The following is a 22339-nucleotide window of genomic DNA, read 5'->3' on the forward strand; positions in this document are numbered from 1 at the left end:
ACACCTTCTCTGGGCAACCTGTTCCAGTGCCTCACCACCCTCATAGTGAAGAATTTCTTCCTTCTATCTAATCTAAATCTACCCTCTTTCAGTTTAAAGCCATTACCCCTTGTCCTATCACTACATGCCCTTGTAAAAAGTCCCTCTCCAGCTTTCTTGTAGGCCCCCTTCAGGTACTGGAAGGCTGCTGTAAGGTCTCCCTGGAGCCTCCTCTTCTCCAGGCTGAACACACCCCCCCTCTCTCAGCCTGTCTTCATAGGAGAGGTGCTCCAGCCCTCGGATCATTTTTGTGGCCCTCCTCTGGACTTACTCCAACAGGTCCATGTCCTTCTTATGTTGGGGGCCCCAGAGCTGAATGCAGTACTCCAGGTGGGGTCTCACAAGAGCAGAGTAGAGGGCGAGAATCACCTCCCTTGACCTGCTGGTCACGCTTCTTTTGATGCAGCCCAGGATATCATTGGCTTTCTGGGCAGCAAGCGCATGTTGCTGGATCATGTTGAGCTTCTCATCAACCAATACCCACAAGTCCTTCTCCTCAGGGCTGCTCTCAATCCATTCTCCTCCAAGCCTGCATTTGTGCTTGGGATTGCCCTGACCCATGTGCAGGACCTTGCACTTAGCCTTGTTGAACCTCATGAGGTTCGCACGGGCCCACCTCTCAAGCCTGTCAAGGTCCCTCTGGATGGCATCCCTTCCCTCCAGTGTGTTGACCACACCACACAGCTTGGAGTCGTCAGCAAACTTGCTGAGGGTGCACTTGATCCCACTGTCCATGTTGCTGACAAAGATGTTAACCAGCGCCAGTCCCAAAATCTCTTCGTACTTCACCCAGACAACTTGCTGCAGAAAAGCTTTTGGAGATTTTGTGTGTGTGTGTGTAGGAGAGCAAAATGACAGTGGGCAGAGGAGAAAACTTCAAATCTGAATTCAGATAACATCTTAGATTTATTTCATGCTGAATCTAAGGAGCCTGGTTATATTTTGTGGTGAGGTTCTCTAAAGCCCTGTGTAGATCACCATTTTGTAACAATGTGGATCTGATTGTTTGTGTGAGCTGAAATCAAGGCTTTTAGATCCTGAGAGGCATGTACTGTTTGTATTTCATATCACAGAGATGCTTACATTAGTAGGCACTAGATGAATAAACTTTTTTAAGCCATTCTGTCCCTCGGAGAAGAGAAAGACGTATCTGGGAAATGTGTAATACTGGTTTTCAGTGTAATCCAGTTATCTAGCCAGGCACAAACTTCTGGACTTGTGTGCTGTTGTTTTTAATGAAATATCCATGCATAGGAGCCTTTATAGCTCTAGTTACCAGAAATGCTGAGCTCATTTCTGTCTCTTGATTTTCTGTATGGTTTTGGAGCCAAGGGGCCCAAATCATAGATCAGTATTGAACTGTGCTAAGCACAGGAAAAACAACAGATCACAGAGGCAATCTGTACCCTAAAAGGTTTCCAATTTGATCGTGTCCTGCTTACTTACAAAGTAGTAGAGGTTGGAAAGGACCTCTGCAGATCATCTATTCTAAACCCCTGCTCAAAGCAGGTTGCTCAGGGCCACGTCCAGACAAGTTTTGGGTATCTCCAAGGACGGAGACTCCACAAAGTCTCTTGAGCAGCTTGTTCCAGTGTTCAGCCAACCTTATGGTAAAAAGTTTCCTTTTCTTTAATCAGAATTTTCTGTATTTCAGTTTGTGCTGATTGCCTCTTGTGCTGTCACTGGGCACCGCTGAGAAGAATTTGGCTTCATGTTCTCCCCGCCCCCCCCCCCCCCCCCCCTGGAATTTACACACATCAGTAAGATCCCTCTAAGCCATGAATCTCTTAAAAATCACAGAGCACATTATTTTCTACTAAATGAGCTCTAAGTATGCTAGATGTAGAATATTTTTGGGAGAGTGGAACTGTCTTCCAAGGTCCTCACTTTTTCTTTGTATGCCATAAGGGTACATGGAGCTATGAAGGCTTTTCATGCTTTTTTATTGTTGTTAACATAGTACGTGTTTTGATTTCGGCACAGTGTACTTCACGTTTTTTTCCAGTTGGTACTGCCTTCTTCCTTGCTGTTTCACCGTGGAGAGGTGAAACCATAAGGCCTGGTCTTGCCTCCTTGTTCTGTGCAGTCTAGAACTGGCTAATGAGTTTGTGTGGGAAGCGTGTAATAATACACTGTTTTCCTCTTTTCTAGAGGAAATTAAAGAGAATGTATGCAGCAGTGAACGGGAAACTTCAGTAGTATGTGACTTATCATTTAGTAAGCTTACTTTCATATCAATGCTTTTGCTTTCCTCTCACAGATACAGCTCTTAATCAGTGACTGTTAAAGCCATGTGGACATTGAAGGAATAATGAGGTTCTAATTAAGTGAAAAAGGAAGAGTTTGTAGCAGAGAAAAATGAACAATTTATTCCTCCATCAATGATGTACGTAGTTAATTGACAAAAAACTTCTTACGCAATCTAACTTGTCTATGTTTACGTAAAATAATACTTTTTTTAGTCACTTTCAGTAGGCTCAAAATCTATTTTCCAGGCCCCCAGCTTCCTGGTAACATGACATCAGTACAGCAGCCCAAGCTGGTGATTATATTAAAAGAAGAATATAATGGGACAAAAGAATAAGACTGTGGCTTGATCTTTTCTGTTGATAAATTTAGAACTTGTAAAAGCTGAAGTAATAGTTGTAGTGATAAAAAGAAATATAATTTTATACTTACCCGCTGTTCTAAAAAACCAGTGTATAATTATTGTGGGAGGAAGAAAAATACATCTCTCCCCCTCACTCTGCTACTTTTTCCCCTTCTATTTAGTGTTGAAATCATCCGGTTTAATTAAATCACCAACCTATTTCTGCACAAAGGATGACATTTCATTAATGATATAAGATGTGCATGAGACAGAATTAACCCAATTTTCAAATGGATTTCAATTTGGAAAGGGCAACATGTAAAAATGTCTTGTAAATGTGTAGGATGAGCTTGTTGAGCAGCTTTCTGAAGGAGATGGGATTATAAAATGATGAATAATTAGACAACAGTCCCTCCCCCCACCTCAGTTTCTAACAGTCTTTTTGTAATCCCAGTAGATGGAAGCTTAGGTACCTGACGTCATGTATCAGGGATATATTAGAAATAGAATGAAGAAACAGACTTGTGATAATTGCTAGCAAAATACATATAAATACATATAATTTTCTCTGTAATTTTTAGCTAAATAGTAGCCTTCAGTGGCTTTGTCAAAGTTACCACCACGTTAATCTGTTCTCTTTCTGGGAAAAAAGCAACAAAAAGAAGAAAACCAGTCTCCCAAACATTGTTTTAAATAATCACTTTTGGTAGCACTTTTTCCAGACGCTTATTGTCATGCTTAGTTGAGGTGTCAGGTCCCTCTTGCACGTGAATCATCGCTTCTCAAATTATGATTATCAGAGTAGTTCCAATTAGGCTAGAGCCCAGTTCTCCCTGCTTGCCGTTGCTTTCAAGCTAGGACTGTGATCTTGCTATTGCTGACGTGAATTGACCCAGCACAAAATGTTGTTCTTCACCCTGTAAAAGATTTTGAGAGGTGCTGGTCTATTTGTAGCGTCAGGATTCTTAGCTAAAAATGTGGAGAAACTAAACTAGTGTATAGGAATACACTGTGTAGAAGATGAGTATGCTCTTTGGGCTTTATAACATAGCCTAAATCATTACTGTTCCATATTTTATTTAGTTTTGTTTTTTTTCCTGGTCATGTTTCTTTCCTAGCCGTAAATCCAAGGAAATATAGTTTGGGTGACAGCATTTACAGGTAACTGGGAAGGGCTGTTTTGATTTTAGGATGTCAGGCACTGTGGTCGTGGTGCGGCTCACATTTCAAGAAGCCTGTTTTACCTTAAGGAAATAGGCCTGCAGAGCCTGAGCTAGAGAGGGTGATGAGAGTCCATCCACACCCGCTTCACTTACAAACATATCAGACCCAACAGTCTGGGGTTTTCACAGCAGTCTGGTGGTTATATAGTAAGTTGCTGTATAGATTTGAATACATTTGAAGAATTGTAAATTGTTAACAAGCTTTTCTGTCATCTGCAAGGAGAGTAGATCATTTGCCTCATCATTTAGACTTACATACCTGAAGTTTATCTGTATGTATTAGAGGTCCGCACCACATTGCCAAATCTTTGTACTCTGAATTTAGAAATACCTTTCTATTTTTGCCTTTATAATTTATAGGGAAACTGGATATTCTGAAGGTGTGGTTTTGTTGTTTTTGTTTTCATTTTTAGCTTCTCAGAGTTGGTGAAAGAAAACTTCACTTTCCTTTCCAAATCGCCCAAATTTAACTTTTATCACAACAGTTCTCAAAAATCATTAACCTCTGAGAATGGGCTGTTGTGGAAGAGACAGTGAAGAGGTTTGAAACAGATCACAAAAAATCTGTTGATAATCTGGTAAGGTAAATCTGCTCTCTAAAAGTGTGAAATTTTTTGCAGCTCTTAGGTATGGGGTAAGGGGGGATGAAGGCACTAATCCTTGTATTAGGAGATAGATTTTTAGGGGTCAGAGTGTAAAGCTCAGAACAACTGAGCAAATGAAAATGTTCCCATATTCTTTATTGAGGCAAAAATCATATAGTGATTTTTGCTAAGCTCTGTGTTAAAAATGTTTTTTTGGTGCTTCTGTTGAGAGCAAAGGCTTGAGTTGCAAGATTGGTGGTGTTTGTAATGAAGTAAGGGCCAGAGGTTCCCACTATTCCAGCCATCTGTGTTCATGTAACTGTTATTCCTGACACAAAAGAGCAGACACTGTATAACAACAAGATTTGCCAGCATAAATATCCTGCCCTTCTGCTTAGACCATCAATCTTGACTACTTAGGAATGAGGGGAGGTAATCTTCTGCACTAAATGTGGAAATAGAGAGTGAAATGTATTTTGGAATTTCAAGTTGATATGAAAGGGGCCTTCTACGGTGTTTGCACAAAAAGTTTGTGTAAGATGAAGTGCATGCTTTTTAGATGGAGTATGGAGAAATAAAAGCAGATTTAGATGGAGTATGGAGAAATACAAGTGCTGAACAAATTTAATTTATCCTTGTTACTGGAATAACGTATTATCAGGAGAAATTCAGAATTACCATCCTGTCTATCCTTTGGCCTGGGGAAATGTGGCTCTGTAAGCAGGAACAGAGCTGGAAGTTGAGGTCACAGTTCACCCCCAGTGTTCAGATGTATGGTGGAAAGTTTTTCACTCTGAAGTTGACTTATTTCTAAGCATGCAAGATTATGTATTTCTTCCATAGGTATTCCTTTGATTTATCTTTTCCCTTCTTGCTCTGGATCTTGTTCACAGTTATAGGGTCCCATTGGCTAGCAGAACATTGCGTTGGCTTCTGCATGGAAGGAAGGACTGTACTGTGCACGCACTGTTCTTAATGGACCTTTTCTCTCTTTCAGAAAAAGGAATGAAGAAAATGAGCAACATCTATGAATCAGCAGCCAATACCCTCGGAATTTTTAACAGCCCATGCCTGACTAAAGTGGAGCTGCGAGTTGCATGCAAAGGCATATCAGATAGGGATGCCCTCTCAAAACCAGATCCTTGTGTCATCCTTAAAATGCAATCGCATGGCCAGTGGTTTGAGGTGAGTGTTTAATAAAATAAAAATGATTCTTCTGATGCTTTAGGATGGCATAGAGAAACTGAGGCAAAATAGCAAGAACAATAAAGAGAAGAAGCAATTTGAAGGCTGTGGCGTAATCCTGTAAGAGTGAAGGGAGATTTTCCATTAACACACTTTGAATCAGACTCTTAATGATACTTTGAACTTCTCTTTGGAGTCTAGATTAAAAATGAAGATTATTAAAGAATGAAGCATCATAAAACTTTTCCCTTTAGGCCCTCTTGTTTTATGAAAGCTATATAAAAGCTATATCATTATCTCCGCTAAAGCTTTTTATAAAAGCTATAGCAGAGATAATGATAGTGACCATCATGCTTTCCAATCTAAAGAAGAAAAATGCTGTGGAAGAGAGGAGTATTTATTACTAGTTGGCAAGGAATTTGGTGACAGAGTAGTTTGATTTTCAAATTTTGAGTGTTACAGTTGGATTCATAGTTGAAGTTAGTAACTTAAACTAATGCATTTGCCTTATCAGTTTGCATTGTAGTATTGCAGATTGCATGTTGATTAAAATCCTACTTCGGGTTATTTTACCTAATCTTAGAAACCATTTGATTGATAAATGGAAGCAGGATGTCTGAGACATGCAAATTGTAAATAAAGAACATTAGAATGGAATGTAATATTTAAAATGAATCTTGGTAGTTATTTTACTTAAAAGTTACACTTGAGTGTTTGTGGTTAATCAAGCTAAAAGGTGTGAGCTTTAATGGAAAGTATGCATGAAAAAATTAGGAATGTATTAAATTCAGTTCTTATTTTGAGTGAGTATTCATCCCTCTCTTTTCAACAGTTTCAGCATTCAGAATAAGATTGTTATCTGTCAAAAGATAAAAATAATAATAGCTGTGAGCATATGCAGAAAGCAAAATCCTAAATTGATGAGTTTTTTCATTTAGCATTTTCAGCCACTTCTTTCAGACTTTGGGGGTTTTCTTTCAGTTATTCCAATTTTGTGGTTTTGACCTATGGACCTCTGAAATTTTTCCAGTGCAGGGTCAGCACCAGCATAGCAAACTTAAGGTTTTTTGGTGCTAGCCTTCCTCTTTTCTTAGTTCGCTGCTGTGGAACCATTGGATAGGTCCCTGGTAGAAAACCACACTATAAGTAGAAATAAAACTCTCATGATTGTTCTAGTGCCACAAAATCAGTGTCTTCATGTAATTGAAATTTAAGGTGATGTAATAGTTAGCCAAAAGGGTAATTCTAGCTAGCCATGTAGAAAGCCGCATTTCACTGCACTGTATGTAATCACTCAAATAGTAGAAATTAATCAAGCAATGGATTAAAGGTCAAAATAAGTGAAACGCCCCTGTTTGGAAAGAACAGACTGAAATCTTTTGGGCCATTTCAGTTCTCTGAATAACTTTTGAGTGCATTTCACACAGTTTGTCTGTGGCCAGTTATGAGCAGGGTAAGTAGCTTTGAATTATATATTCTTATGTTGTAATGGATATTCCCTTTATTTGATGTGGTTTTTAATTTGGAAAGTGATTGTCTGAATAGAGTAATTCTTGCAGAACAGATCTGCTCACTGATATGATTCTCATCTTATGTCAGTTGTTCCTACTGTCTAATGGAAGTCCAGGGTACTCATTTTAGTATGAAAAAAAAGTTTTTATTTCATGTTCCTATCAGGACTACAGAGTTAATGCAGCTCTGACATGCTGAGCCTTTTCCTATTCTGGCCCACACATTCTCAGCAGAATTTTTAATTAAGTTCCAATCGCTGAGTTAAATCGAGCAGAGTCACTCAGGTATAGCTGAAGACATAATTGGCTGGAAGAATCTTCTGCTGATGACAATCAATGATCCAGCAAGACCTGAGACAGCAGACAGACTAATAATTTTTTAAAATCTAGTTACCAGTGAAGTGAGTATATTCAACATAGAAATCACTAAATGATAACCCAAAGAGGAGTGGAACTTAAGAGTTTTGCATCTATGGATTTAGTGACTTCACAAACTTGTCTTGAATTTCCAGATACCTTAAACCCCCTGGAGGTTGGATGTCTCCAAACAGACTGTAGCAAAATTCAGTATTACTGAAACATGCATACTGATCACATATTCTGGTTGTGTGGAGGATTTATGAACCAGGAGTAGCTGGGTTGAAGGTGCCTGAAATACAGGTTGTGGTCTGTATACGGTTGTGCTCTTGCAAATAGGTGCTTTTAAAATGTATGGAAGGTACTGAGGACTGACTGCACATCCCCTACTGGGCCAGATGCAGATTAAGCTGGTGGGCTTAAGTTGATGGGATTGCATTGTGCGTGCTATTAGAGATGCTAGGATGTGATGGATTCACTCTACAGATGCAGACAATCCCTGAAAGTGAGAAATCTGTGCATATTTGTCTCTGGGAAAATTTTGATAAAACATGTCAGCCCGAGGAGAATTTTTTTTTCAGTTCTGCAGTACTGTGTGTGCATATGTGTGTGTTTGTGTAAGTTATGCCACCCGCACATATAAAAATAAAATGAAAATATCCATGCTGTTGTAGAGTGGGTAGGTGCTGTTTCCAGAGATTGGAAATGGCATATATGTATGGTTTTTAAATTTTTTTTTAAATGTGATTGCTTTTCTGGTTTGGTTTTTTGGTTTTTTTTGGGTTTTTGTTTTTTGGTGGTTTTGTGTTTTGTGGTGGTGGTTTTTTTTTTTTTTTTTCCCAGTCACAGAATGGCTGAGGTTGGAAGGGACCTCTAGAGGTCATCTGGTCAACCTTGCTGCTCAGGCAGGGACACCTAGAGCCAGTTGCCCAGGACTGTGTCAGATGGATTTTGAAGATATATAAGGAGGAGGACTCCACAACCTCCCTGGGCAACCTGTGCCAGTGCTTTGTCACCCTCACAGTAAAAAAGTGTTTCCTGATGTTCAGAGGGAACCTCTTATGTTTCAGCTGGTGCCCATTGCCTCTGATCCTGGCACTGGCCACCACTGAAAAGAAGCCTGGCTCTGTCTTTTTTGCACCCTCCCTTCAGGTGGTGGGTGCAAAATGCATTGGGTGGTTTATATACTTTGATAAGATCTCCCCTGAGCGCTCCAGGTGCAGCCTCACTCATCCTAAGTAGAGAAGAAGGATCACCTCCCTTGATCTGGCAATACTTTGTCTAATGCAGCCAAGGATACCATGTGCCTTTGCCACAAGGGCACATTGCTGGCTCATGTGCCGCTCGGTGTTCACTGGGACCCCCAGGTTCTTTTCTGCAAAGCTGCTTTCCAGCTGGTCGTGACCCTCAGCATGTACTGGTGCATAGGGTTATTCCCCTGCAAGGGTAGGGCTCTGCACTTCCCTCTGTTGAACTTCATGAGGTTCCTGTTGGCTCATTCCTCCAGCCTGTCAAGGTCTCTCTAGATGGCTGCATGACCCTCTAGTGTATCAGCTGCTCCTCCCAGTTTGGTGTCATCTGCAAACTTGCTGAGGGTACCCTGCTCCATCATCCAGATCATTAATGAAGATGTTAAAACAGGACTGGATCCAGTATCGATCCCTGTGGTACACTGCTAGTTACTGGCATTTGACTAGACTTTGCATTGCTGATGACCAGCCTCTGGGCCCGGCCATTCAGCCAGTTTTCAATCCACCTCACTGTCTGCTCATCCATCCCGTACATCAACAGTTCCTCTATGAGGATCTTATGGGAGACAGTATCAAAGGCCTTGCTGAAGTCCAAGTAGACAATATCCACTGCTCTCCCCTCATCTACCAGGCCAGTCACTTCATCATAGAAGTTTGTCACGTTAGTCAAGCATGACTTCCCCTTGGTGAAGCCATGTTGACTACTCCTGATTTTTCTCATCCTTAATGTGCCTGCAAATGGTTTCCAGGATTAACTGCTTCATCACTTTCCCAGGAATCAAGGTGAGGCTGACCAGCCTGGAGTTCCCTGGGTCATTTGAGGATGGCCACATTCCTCCTCAGATCTGAAACCATTAGGAACACAAGCAGGACATAGACAAGTACTCAAAGAAGTCTCAGTGTTGTCCTCAATTCTGGCACCGATATGCTTGGTGTTTTTTCTCATCCTGTCTGGCTAGATGTTTCCCTATAAACAAACCTGCGCGTGCACATGCACAAATGTGCACACGTACTTCCCCCTGACATTTCTCTATGTGTGTATGTTGATGCTGTCTGAAAAGCACTATCTCCACCAATCTAGAATTAAAATTATGTATTGTGTCTCCCAGGAAAATCAGCAGTTTACTCTTTCTCTCACATGAAGTTTGTATTTTTAGCCTGAGATGACAGGGTGTGATATAGCAGAATTTAAGATGATGATATCCATGTGGACTAAAAGACAATTTGCTGATCCGGGGCTGAATTTATATCTTCTGGCCTTAGTTTTAGGCAGGTACACTTGCAAGGGGGCCAAATGTTGTAATTCTTAAACTGTTTGTTTAAGGTAATAATTTGATTACTGTTTTTCTGTGTTGATTTGAATGTGTTCAAGGAGTTTAATTACTGGACTAAGCTTCAGATGGTTAATGGTTGAGTGAGGTATTGGAATCAGACAAAGGTACATGATGATAAAGTCCTTTGCTCCAATGATTATTTTACCCACCTGCAGTGTGAATGTCTTCGTGTAATAAATGTTAATTGCGTATAGCACTGCAGTCTTCAGCTGAGGTGTGCTAGCACTGAAATTCTCATTAACTTGTTATTCCTAAGAAAGTAGCTGTTCACAGGTTGTGATCTGCATATGGCAAGTACACATGTTGTTTTGAAAGTTGGGTAAGTTGCTGAGCTGTGTCTAGTCATACGAGACTTACATGAGATCAGGAGGTGTAATATAGCCTGACGTAGCCAGATTGAATGTGATGTCTGTAACTATGAAAAGAGAAGAGGAGCTTTGGAAGACAGTAGCCATGTTTGAAAATCAGGGAGGGCTTCCTGTAGCCATACTCACAGCTTTCTGCAGTAGGACATAGAATATCTGCTACCTTCTGGATTTGAACAGCGAGACAGAGTTTTGCTGTTTCCCCTAAGTTTTTATTAAACTTGAAGTAACTGCAGAGCAAATAAAGCAGCACCCAAAGACAACATGCAGTTGCTAAAGTTAATGTTGATGGAATTGAGTGAATTTTTTTGCTTGGATAGGTTTTTTTTTTTTACTGAAATAGTTTTTTTAATTAAAATGTTGACTGAGATCACAAATTTGGTGAAACTCAGTGAGTCTTGACAAAACCGTGTTGGGCAAACCCGCAACTTTTCATTTCGGTGTTTTTAAAATAAAAGGCATTCACTTGTCACTTAGCATGACACTTGATTTCAAGGATCAGCTTGGCATGATTAAAAAAACAAAACTGAGTTTTCTTTTTTTCTTTTGCTTTGAGCACTAACCCTGCACGTCCACATGGACCTTTGTGCAAACAGACAGTAGAGACCAATTAGCTTGGAAATGCATTGAACTAATTAATGTGTAGAATACCAGTGGAGCCTACTAAACAGACTACCTAGGAATCAAGCTACAGGAAGGACATGGTCTTGCTTTTCTTCTCTATTTGCTTTTCCCCTTAGTCCTGCTCTTTCTTTTGCTTTATTTCTGAATTAATTCTAGCATCCTTCTCCTTCCTCCTCCTCTGCCTCCCTTTCTGCCTCAGCTCCCAGTTTCCATTCCAAGCACCTGCTGCCTCATTTTGCTCCTCTGCATGTTGGAGAGAGGGGGAGATTCCCTGCCCCTTCCTAGCATGGAAAAAGGATCTGAAGAGAAGACCTTGAGGCAGACTTCAGCTACTTGTTTCCATAGATACCCAAAAGTCTCTCTCATGTTATCCATCTGTGGCTGTTACAGCCCACTGCAGAAGCCAACAAGCCATGAGATAGGGGAGTCTGTGGGTTGACATGTTCCATGACTCTACCAAACTGTTCCAAAATAACTACAAAAGCACTGTGAAGAGAAAAAACCCCCACAATATATATATACACACATATATAAAGAAACCCAAATAAATACATCTTTTTCAGTTCATGTAGATGAACAGAGTAATAGAGGAAGCATTTGGATGGAACTGAGAGTTTAACGATTAGAAACAAGAACTACCACCACCAGCAGCCACACAGAATCAGACTCAAGCGCTGTCTAACACCATCTTGCATCTGCTAGTTAGTGACAGTGAAGAAGTGTGAGATCAGGGAAATATAAAAGTGTCTTTCCAGCTTGCTCTGACATCCCTCAGTGATCTGCAGCTCAGGGAGTTCTTAAACAAGAGTTTTTGTCTTTGTAATTAAAAAACATTGGTAGATTTAACTTCCATGATTTTGTTCAAATAATTTTAAAGGTTTTTGTATTTAAGAAATAAACTTTCATGATATCCTGGGACCCAGAGTTCTGCAGCTTAAGTAGTTGTTGAATAAAGTTCATTTTCTCACTGCCATTTGGGATTTTACTCTTATGATTTGTGTATGACTATATAAGAAGGCAACTAGTATGTCCTGTATTTTGAAGACTAAGCATATCCATCCCATCAGGGAACATGGATTAGTTTGGATGGTTATTTGAACCCCATTTATTTCAGAACATTTTAGGGATGCAGCGCCAAAAGCTATTGCTGTATTCCCATAGAGATTTTCAAGCAGTGATTTGGGATTTATTCTCTGCTTTAAAGAGCTGCAAGGCTTCACAATGGGCTGGTTTATTGGATGTTTGTTGGCTTTTTAGCTTTTTTTTTTTTTAATATTAGTCAATGCTAGAGCAGATTCTAGATATTCTTTTTCTGATTTCACTCTAAGATTTCAACTTGGTGAACAGACATCCTGTACAAAATTAATTGTAACTAATGAGGTAGCAGTAAGATGAACATACCATCTTATGAAGATTTTTCTCTGACAAAGAAAGGGAGTTACAAAGCTCCGATGAGATGTTTTATATCAGATTATGCACAATTTGGTGGCAGGGAGGTGCTTTCACTGAATAGATGTTATGAAATTAGCTCCTCTCATTGTGAAGAATCTTCTGATTAATTTGCTGATTTGGGGTTCCTTCTCTTCTGGATGTAGAATGGGGCTGATAATTGGAAATGCTACCTGCATTTTCTCTGGCCAAAGCTTAGGACAAAGTCTTTAATGAAATACTAGATTTATTGTAAATACCTTTGAATTCATGCAAATCTTGGTTGTTGAAAGCCAGTGGGGAAGAATTGAGTCTTGAACTGAAATAATTAAGACCTTCATCAGAAAAGAAAGGCAATGAGATTCTTTTCAATTAAGCCACCATGTGGCCAAGTTACTACCATTCCTGACTTGGAGCTGGCAATCTAGTTGATGGGCCCCTACTGCCCATATCTCTCAGGTCTTTAGAGCACTTAGTCTTGTGCACAGATCTATGCCCTGCACATCTTGCAGGTGATGATCTGTTAGAGCAAGTGTTGATTACTGACTTTTGGACCTAAGAAGAAATGGGAGCAGTCCTGCTGCATTCATTTCCCAAGGAGTATTCCTAGAAGATGATGCTTAAGAGTTTTTCAGGTGCCATTAGACCCCTCTTGTTCTAACTCGTCAAACAGAAAGCTGTGCTTTTATTTACACCACAGCAATGTGCCTGTGTATATGCCTTTATAGCCTATTGTATCCTCATAATTCAATATTGTACTTTTCTTTCTCCTTTTTCGTTAAGTGTATGTTGATTCTAATGAGTGCCTGTTTGCTCAAGACTATTTGGTAACCTCTGTTGCTGCCAAGATTTGCTTTTAGCTTCTGCTTTCTGCTGCTGGTAAATTTCCCTGAAGTCTTTCTGTATGGTGGGAATGACAAAGACAGCTCATCTTTTTCAAACACCACTGGAAGTCTGTGGGGTCAGGCTGCAGGCTAATTGAATATTTTATCTCAATCCATTCTCAGCCTGAATTCATCGAACTGGATATTTTACTTTCCAAGCCTTAATATTTTGGAGGCATCCTCTGTTGCAAGGGTTTGCCTGTTGAAGAGCTCCGGTCATTAACTTTTTCAGGAAAAAGAAAAATTCTCCACATGGACATGGTCCTGTTCTACAACAACTGAAGCAGAGGAGAGCCTGGTGCTGACAGTAGATCACTATCTGTCTTCTGAGAAAAACAGACTTGGTATCTTTCTTTGTAAATTCTTAGCCTTACACATGTATTTAAAAAGTACATGCTCTTTGAAAGACCATTTCATTATAATCAAGGCAGGAGGGAATCTACTGTGAAGTTTTCCTCCATATCCTACAGAACATATTTCGTAATATTTTGTTCAGCTCCTAATGCACTAAGTACATTTTTACAAACATATGCATAAACTCAAAACCTGGAATTGCATTTTGTATTACCCTCCTTTTTAAAAAGAAAGACAATTCTCTTCCCCTCCCAAGATTTTTCCACTTCTTATGCAAGGTTGTAAGTATGAAAACTAAAGGCTGCAAATCTTTTGTGTTGGCAAATACTTGATTAGGAGCTGGTACTGGGAGGTTTTTCCTCCTGTGCCTAGTTCAGAAACATGAACATCAGTAGGTTTTGATGAGATTTTTCTTTTTACACCCCAGGTAGTAATAACTGACTATTTATTTTAAGTCCATTTTATAGTAACTCTTTTTTGCTTTTATCTCATTCATCAGTGCTGCTTTCTGTTGAGCCTCTTCCTTGTATCAAGCATTTAAACATAGCCACAGTGCTTTCTTCCCTGTCTCTTTAAATCACTAGTCTTTAAACTTGAACTCATTTGAATCAGACATTGTCTCAACTGAAGGCAAATGCTGTCACTTTGAGTCAATATATATGAGCTATCATAATGTTCCACTAGCTCAAACAGCAATTTCTGCCACTGTAGTGCAGTTTGTGAAACATAATGCATGCGCAAAGGAGAGAAAGAGAAAACTTGCATTGTAGAAGTCTGTTTTCTTGCTGAGAGTGGTCATGTTTGGGCTGGCTGCTTCCTCTACCAGAGCTGTGGGATGCCCTGCCGCAGCAACAGCAGGTGGCTGGCTTCTGGCTATATCTGTCCAACTAAATCTCTTCAGGTTCCCCGTCTTCATGTCATGGCAGAGTGAAGAGTTTTTTCTCATAGTTCACATAAATGAATAAAACCAAGTGTACTCCTGGGAAGTCAGGAAGGAGCACTTATATAGAGAGGTGGGGAAAGCTACATGGTCTCTCCATGATCCTGTGGCCTGGAGCATCCTCTACTGGGAAGATCTGCTGTTGAGACCAATTTCCAGGAGCCATCTGCCTCTGGGAGAGCCATGGAAAGGAAAGAATCAAAAGACTTGTGGGACCACATAGTCATTTTTCCATGTTAGGAAATAGTTACCTGCTTAAAAATCAGTTTAATACTGTACTAGCTTAGATGAAAATCTGAATGACCTGTACTCATTTACATCCTGTTTTAGTGTCCATTGGATCAGGGATTGTGGGAATGATTGAAGAACTCTGTTTCTTGTGAACAATTTCTGTATAACTGTACTCCGGCCATCTTCAATTAGTGCGGTCAGTGTTTTTGCAAGTAGCACTATGCAGATATCTTCCCATTTGTACCTGTGAAGTAGGGGACTGGGCTGGGTGCTCACTTATCAGATTTCTCTATGCCTTTGCAAACATTTGTGTATTGTTGCTGGTAGAAACGTCTTGATTTAAGCTGCCTGAAAATTTTGCCTTCATCTTAACTGTTGAGTGATCTTATTGCAGACATGAAATATCAAGAAACAACTGGGAGGAGTTCTCATTTATTCTTGTATTTATCACATTTGGTCAAAATGGCTGACAAAATATATGACTTTTATTAAGAAAAGCTTTTTTTGCCTCAGAAACAGGGCACTTGAATTAATTCCTCCTCCCCACCCCAGTTGTGAATATTTCTTTGCTATTATTGCACTTTCATCAGTATTTCTAATCATCCTAAGACATGCTTGCAAATACTGCCTTTAGCCATGCTGTCTATTTGGTGGTTCTCAATTCATGCTTCACTAACTTTTCGCAACTTTTTCTCAGGATAACTTTCCATGAAAGCTGTGACTCTTAAACAGTGTTCTCAATCGTATTAATAAAACAAAAGTTTTCTAATATTTACTTTATAAACCAGGTCAAGCCTTGTAGTTTTGTTATATGAGTAGGGTAAAAAAAAAAAAAAAAGAAAAAAGAGACTATTCAAAACATTTTCAAAATTATCTAAGGAAGATATCAGGAAAAGGAAAGCTTTACAGTGCTCCCACAGCTTTGTTAACCCTGGATAACTGGCTTGGTAATCTGTCACAATTTATATGTTTATAATAGATATGAAGTTGTCTGTCACACCTGTAAGACTTAATACTGGTGTATGGTATTTATTAGTAGTACTCTTCATATTATCCAGAGGGTCAGGAATAGATCTGAGCAAATACCCTCCTTTCTATGGCTAGCTGAGAGTGATTATTTTCTTCTCCTGCAGAAAGAAATCAGCCTTTCTCTAAAATCTGTAGCAGTAATCCCTGATTGCACAAAAAAGGACACTTGAGCTTTTCTGTACAGGTGTGTAAGGACAGCCTTTAAGCAGAATGATGGCCTCATCAGGTAGAGGTGCTTAAAAAGGAGAGTCATCTTTGTTTTCATGTGTCCCTGTGGGGCAGAGACAAGGTAATGTGGACTGAAAATGTACAGGTGGCAGGAAACTTTCAGCTGTGGCTCCCTTGCAGGTCAAGATAAAAGAATTGACAGCCATGAAGGATGAGCTTAAGAAAGAGCTTGCTTTCTCTTCATCTCTCCCTTTCACTCAGGAATTAAAACAGAGATTGTAAAATAAAAGCTGGGATATGTTTTCTCATGCAATACTGTACTAGGTTTTTGCAGATATAGATCCTCAGAAGAGCTTTTTCAGAGGCATTCAGCAAGTAAAGGAAACCAAAGAGCTGATAATAAAAATATGAGAAATAATTAGAGCAATGCCACTGCTACTTTAAAAAAAAAAAAAAGTTTTGATTACTGATGAAAAGGTAGCACAGAATACCAGTAGCTCATGTGGCTGAGCACCCTTAAGGAGAACTTTGCAGAAATCCAGCCCCAGTCTGTGAAGCAGGGGGATGCATTTACATTTAGCATTAAGCATATCTTGGCTGTGTTGAGTGTTCTTTGGCATCAACCAAAAGGAAAAATGCTATAGTTCTGCATGGGAGGAGTTGCCATACTGCCACCAGCAGCCCAATATTAAAAAAAATACATTTTTGATTCTTTTACCCTCTTTCCCTGCAGTTTAATTATCTATCCATCAGGTACATAATATTTTAAACTTAATGAGGAGTCTAAGGCTGCTTTTATCATGGGCAAGCAGATGCACATTTCAGATTAGCTCAGTGATATGCCTGCCTCTCATGAGCTATTTATTACAGATACACAAACTTCACACATCTCCAGGACAGATTTTAAGCCTGACTTGACTTTAGGAGTCTGACAGATTGTGATAAACCGACAGTAAACAGGAATCTTTGGAGCTGGTTTGTAAGTAGATAATTCGCTTGATTGATTTGGTACACTAATTCTTAACCTATAGCATCAGTACAGGACTGAGAGATTGTCAGCAACTTGAACCTCTTCTGCTTTTACTGGGAGGAGTTTTAGGGCCTAACGTGAATTGTTTCCTGAAGGGTAGGAGCGGCTATAAAACTCTGAGAATAACTGATTTAGAAAAACAATATGAATTACTGCGAATATTCTTTGAAAAGTCTTCTATTCAAATATTGATTGACCAGGGATACCAAATTCATTAAGCTGGTTTGGTTTAAAACCAGTGCATAACAAGATAACATGCTGTTGATATGAATTGATGGAGTTTAAGTTTATGCAAAGGAAAGTCAAAGCAGTTTCACTGGAACTGTTGTTTTTCATCTTCCCTCATGTTTGGTAGTAGCTTAAAATACATTGCATTAGTTAGGTTGTAATCAGGCCAGAATACAAACTCCATGAAATCTAACTGAGAATTGAAGTGTCCAGACTACATTTCCATATAGATGTGCTGACCTTATCTGTTAACAGGTATTTTCAGTCTTTGCCTGAATTTTTTTCATTTTTAAAAAATGGAACAGATTAACTTTTTTTTTTTCTTTCTCCCCTTGAAAATTTTTGTTGTGATTTAACCTGGCAGGCAGCTAAACACCACACAGCCGTTCGCTCCCTCCCTCCCAGTGGGATGGGCAAGAGAATCGGAAAAAAGGTAAAACTCATGGATTGAGATAAAGACAATTTAATAGGACAGAAAAGGAAGGAAAAATAATAATAATGATAAAAGAATATACAAAACAAGTGATGCACAATGCAATTGCTCACCACCCGCTGACCAATGCCCAGCCAGTTCCCAAGCAGCAGTCCTGCCAACCACCCCAGTTTTTTGTTCAGCATGACATCCTATGGTATGGAATAGCCCTTTGGCCGGTTTGGGTCAGCTGTCCTGGCTGTGTCCCCTCCCAGCTGCTTGTGCACCTCCAGCCTCCTCGCTGGCAGGGCAGTATGAGAAGTTGAAAAGTCCTTGACTTAGTGTAAGCACTGCTCAGCAACAACTAAAACATCAGTGTGTTATCAACATTATTTTCATGCTAAATCCAAAACACAGCACTATACCAGCTACTAGGAAGAAAATTAACTCTATCCCAGCCAAAACCAGGACAACTTTACGATTTTGCGTATAAACCCCATGAAATTCAAGCAGAGTTACATTGCATCAATTATCTACATAGCTCTGCATTGAGATTATATAGTTTGTGGTGTTCATCTCTTATATGTTGCTGGTGGGTGCTCAGTGCATACACAAAGCAAAATACAAAGCCAGAGTGTTTCTAGATAAATTACTCCCTCCCATCCTGATTTCCATTTAAAAAAGCAGTGACTGCTTCATGAAAAGTAGGTTTCTGTCTCTTTTGAATCTTACTTGTCAAATGCTTTTGTTTCTTTTACTACCCTTTGCGTTCTCCAAAAGAAGATCCCAGATGGTAGCATGCATAAACTAGTAAGAGACTACTTCAGAGGAGTAAAGCAACAGGACTGACAAAATCCCCTATTCCTGGCAGAGGGCTTGGAGTGGCTGCTACCACTGCTGTACCACTGCTGCTGACAGCAAAGCAAAAAGCTTTTACCAATCCTGGCTCTACAAAGGTGCTTACTTGCTAAGAAAATTTTAGGACACTATGGGCAGTCTATACTATTTGCATATAGGTTGCTTAGGTGATCTGGCTTGACAAATTTACCTGCCTGTTGTTCAAAATGTCACACTTAAAGATGGCAAAGTAAAAATATTTGATAAGCCAATTCTTGGTTTGAACAGTCTCCTCTAGAAGAGCATGTAAGTCATTGGAACTTGAATCATTGCTGTAGCTCCCTATCAATAATTTCTATGTTGAAAGACCTAGAGTGTATTGTTCAGCCCTTTTCTTTAAAATTTAGGTTGAAATTCATCATAAAATATTAACTGCAACTCTCTGAAGTAAATCTCATAATTTTGTGAGATGCTCGGTTTTTATTCCACACCACCAACCCAGGATGTTGTGTTTTTGAAGCAGAAAACTATCCATTGTGGTAATCCAAATTTTTCATGATATACTTAATCAGAGGGAAAAATATGAGGTTTGAGGCTTTTGTTTTTTCAAATGTTTGGAAAAACTCATTGCCTTACTATTGCATCAGCCAGCTTATGCATGCTGTTGCTGTAGAACTGGCTGCTGATGTAGAACCAAGTGCCCTACATCACTTCTATATGCTTCTTCAGGGAAGCATTATGATGATCACTGTACCTTGTTGTATTTAACTTTAAATGCTGTTTGAGGGCTGATTAGCCTGCTGTAGCCTTGTTACTTGTGTAAATTTAAAAGCTTATGCTGTGTCACTGCCACGTGAACTGGATGAGTTTCAATAGCCTTACTCCCTTGGCTACCCTTTGGATTCCACGTGGCTGCAGGAACTGTTTTTACTGACAGTGACATGTGCTGTTTTAAAAACCGTATTTGTGCTTCTCCCGCTTATATTGGGCATGGCAGCTGCCGTGTGTGTCTCCTGTTCTGCGCAGGAATATACAATATAAACTCCTATGCCTTTGTTTCTCTATTTGAAGTTATTGCCTTTATGTTGTCAGTTAGTATCTGATGTTTCAGTAGTCTGTTTAAAGCCCAGTGTGTGCTTAATTTTGTTCAAGGCCCTGTGCTTGCCTGCTTGCTTCCTTGGTTCTTGAATATAAATCCCAAAGTGTTTCCTTGACCATCTTTGCATTAATCTTATTCTTTCTCTTAATAAAGAAGCTATTAATGTATTTTGTAAGGAGTGTCCCTTCTTCCTTCCTTAGGATGGTGGCACTTACTTGATGTTCTCCCATGTCTAGCTTAATAGCTCCATGATGAAGTCACGTCCAAAATGTTATAGCCAAATTTTCCTTTTTTTGTATATATAACGTATTTTTCACTGGGAATGTATTGAGATTGTCTAATAATATTGGAAACTGTTGATCATAACTAATCCCGTGGTAGAGAGTGAGACATACTTAACAAAAGTTAAAATTCTACATGCAACTCTGATTCCTCACAGAAGTGTTATTTTTAAATTCAACTTATATGTGATGCTGGTTTTTGACTTCTAGAGATTTTTGCCCAGATTTTGGTTGGTTGTGGATTTGCTGCTCAACATAAAATTGCAGTATTGGCACCAAAAATAAAGTGCTCGCAGGGCTTGCATGCTTGTTTTTTAAATTTATTCTATAGACTTTGCTTTTCAGGATTGGTCTAATGTTGTCATGATTTAGAGTGGCCATGTCCTGACCTTCAGGTGCCTCTGCTTTCTGTGGGAAAGAACGTGGCTGCAAGTCACAGTTGTAATGGAAAATAACACACTTAGTGTAGGTCTTTCAACTAGATAATATTTTTGTCTCTGGGCCTTTCTTTTACGATGGAAACCTTTCCAATTCACATAGTTTGGAGTTAAGGAATGAAAGCAATCATTATTGCACTTCAAGGAACCATTCAAAAGCCTGACGTTTTTATTTATAATGTAGAAGAGCTGTACGTATTCTCTGCTAAGCTGGGCATCAGCAGTTTATGTTTGTGTTATTTTTGGAAGGGCAATACTAAGAACCCCAAGGAATACATGCATCTTTAATAAACTTTGAAACCAAGGAAGTCCATATTTTTGAATACATTTTAATTGTATCAGTTGGGAATACTTTTAAATAAGATTCTGGCACAGTGATAGAGTTCACAGAGTTTACATTGTCATAGTATGCCTCTTTCCATCTGTATATCCTCTTTCAAAGCAGCCATGTGCTCTTATCCATTTAACTGGAGCACAGCTGGTGTGGGCTAATTATTTTTTTCCTCTTCTTCATTGTATCACTCTGCTTTTTCTGCTGATTTCAGCTGGAGTTGGAGGTCAGTCTATTTAAAGAGCACACACTTTTATCTCAATGTCTCTTGTGAACTGTTGTATAATTTGGCTACTCCTGGGGATCTCTGTGGTGAGAATACATAATTTACTGACCATCTGCCTGTCTTTTCCTTTTCCTTTTAATTACGAATGTGGGGAGTAAAAGCTGAAAAGCAGGCAGTCGTATAGCATACATGCAGAACTGGTTGGTAAACTGCTGACTAAGTTACACACTGTGTTTGTCATTCAGAAGTCAGCTTTGTGCCAGTGGTTGCTGTCACTACATGAAATACAAAGGAAGGCTGGTGTGTCTCACATAGTACTGAAGAGAAATGTTTATTATTGATTAGTTTGTTCCTAAAGCGGTTGTTTGAGCTTTCTCATAACATGATTGTTGATTTCCTTACAGCTCTATATTGCCTTCAGCCAGTGTTCAAAATCCCAGGCTACACCTTACTTTGTGACCAGCATTCTTTTATGGCAGCTCTGAGAAACCTCGTTCTGCCCAAACAAGGATCTACTGAAAGTCCTGAATGATCTGGCTGGAAGGGCTCAAGCTAGTTACATTTGGGGATTGTATGTATGTGTGAATGGGAGAAAGAGGAAGGCAAGATAAAATGGAAGAGACACTAATGTAGAATCTAAATGAGATTGTATCTAAAAAGCAGTAAGCATGGAAACCTTAATACAGCCTCGAGAACAGTGGTGGGTGGTCCCAAGAGAAGCCTAGACAATAGGCTTTTGGATCTGAGATTTGTCTAAAGGACATCTATGGGTGTGAGGAAGGAAAAACTTTAGTCATTTGACTTCTTTATGAATGTTTTAAAATAGATGCATCAAAGCTACCTGACTTCTAACCCGTTTTCCTTCTCAGTGGAATAACCTTACAGGATCCAAATCTTGGCACATAGTTCAGGTGGGATCATACTTCACTGAGGTTTATACCAGGATGGATACTCTGTGTTGGATACTCTTGCCTTTTTGCAGCAGTTGCAGTGTCTCTGTATGAAAGTGATTGGTCATGGTGTGTCTGTAGAGTGGTGTTTCATGTGGCAGATTCCAGTAGGTATAGGTGTGATGGACGTATTCTTCACCATCGCTGCTAAAGGTGATCTTTTAAACCCCTACAGGGCAGGGACCTTATATCCAATCACACAAACTGTAGTTTTATTCTAAAAATGCATGTATGCAAACTCAGACCTAAAGTATTCCTTTTGCTCAAGCCTTTTTTTTTCCAATTGCTTGCCACACTGTTGTCTGTGTTTATAAACTACTTAGATGTAAGCTCTTAGGGGCAGGAAATATCTCTTCTGCTTTATTTGCAAAGGATAGTAAGATCCTTATCTAGGTCTCTAGGTGCTATCACA

General features: G+C 39.5%; 1 protein-coding gene across 1 annotated transcript in view; it reads left to right on the plus strand.

Annotated features, from left to right (window-relative positions):
- CPNE4 (copine 4) overlaps positions 1 to 22339 on the plus strand; it is a 244111-nt gene that overhangs the window by 43006 nt on the left and 178766 nt on the right. Inside the window, exon 2 of the mRNA XM_072851433.1 lies at positions 5434 to 5621. Coding sequence (XP_072707534.1) covers positions 5442 to 5621 — 180 coding nt within the window. The 5' untranslated portion in view covers positions 5434 to 5441. The remainder of the gene's footprint in view (positions 1 to 5433; positions 5622 to 22339) is intronic.

This window comes from Ciconia boyciana, chromosome 2 (genome assembly GCF_034638445.1).
Source record: "Ciconia boyciana chromosome 2, ASM3463844v1, whole genome shotgun sequence".
NCBI classification, from domain to species: Eukaryota; Metazoa; Chordata; class Aves; order Ciconiiformes; family Ciconiidae; genus Ciconia; species Ciconia boyciana.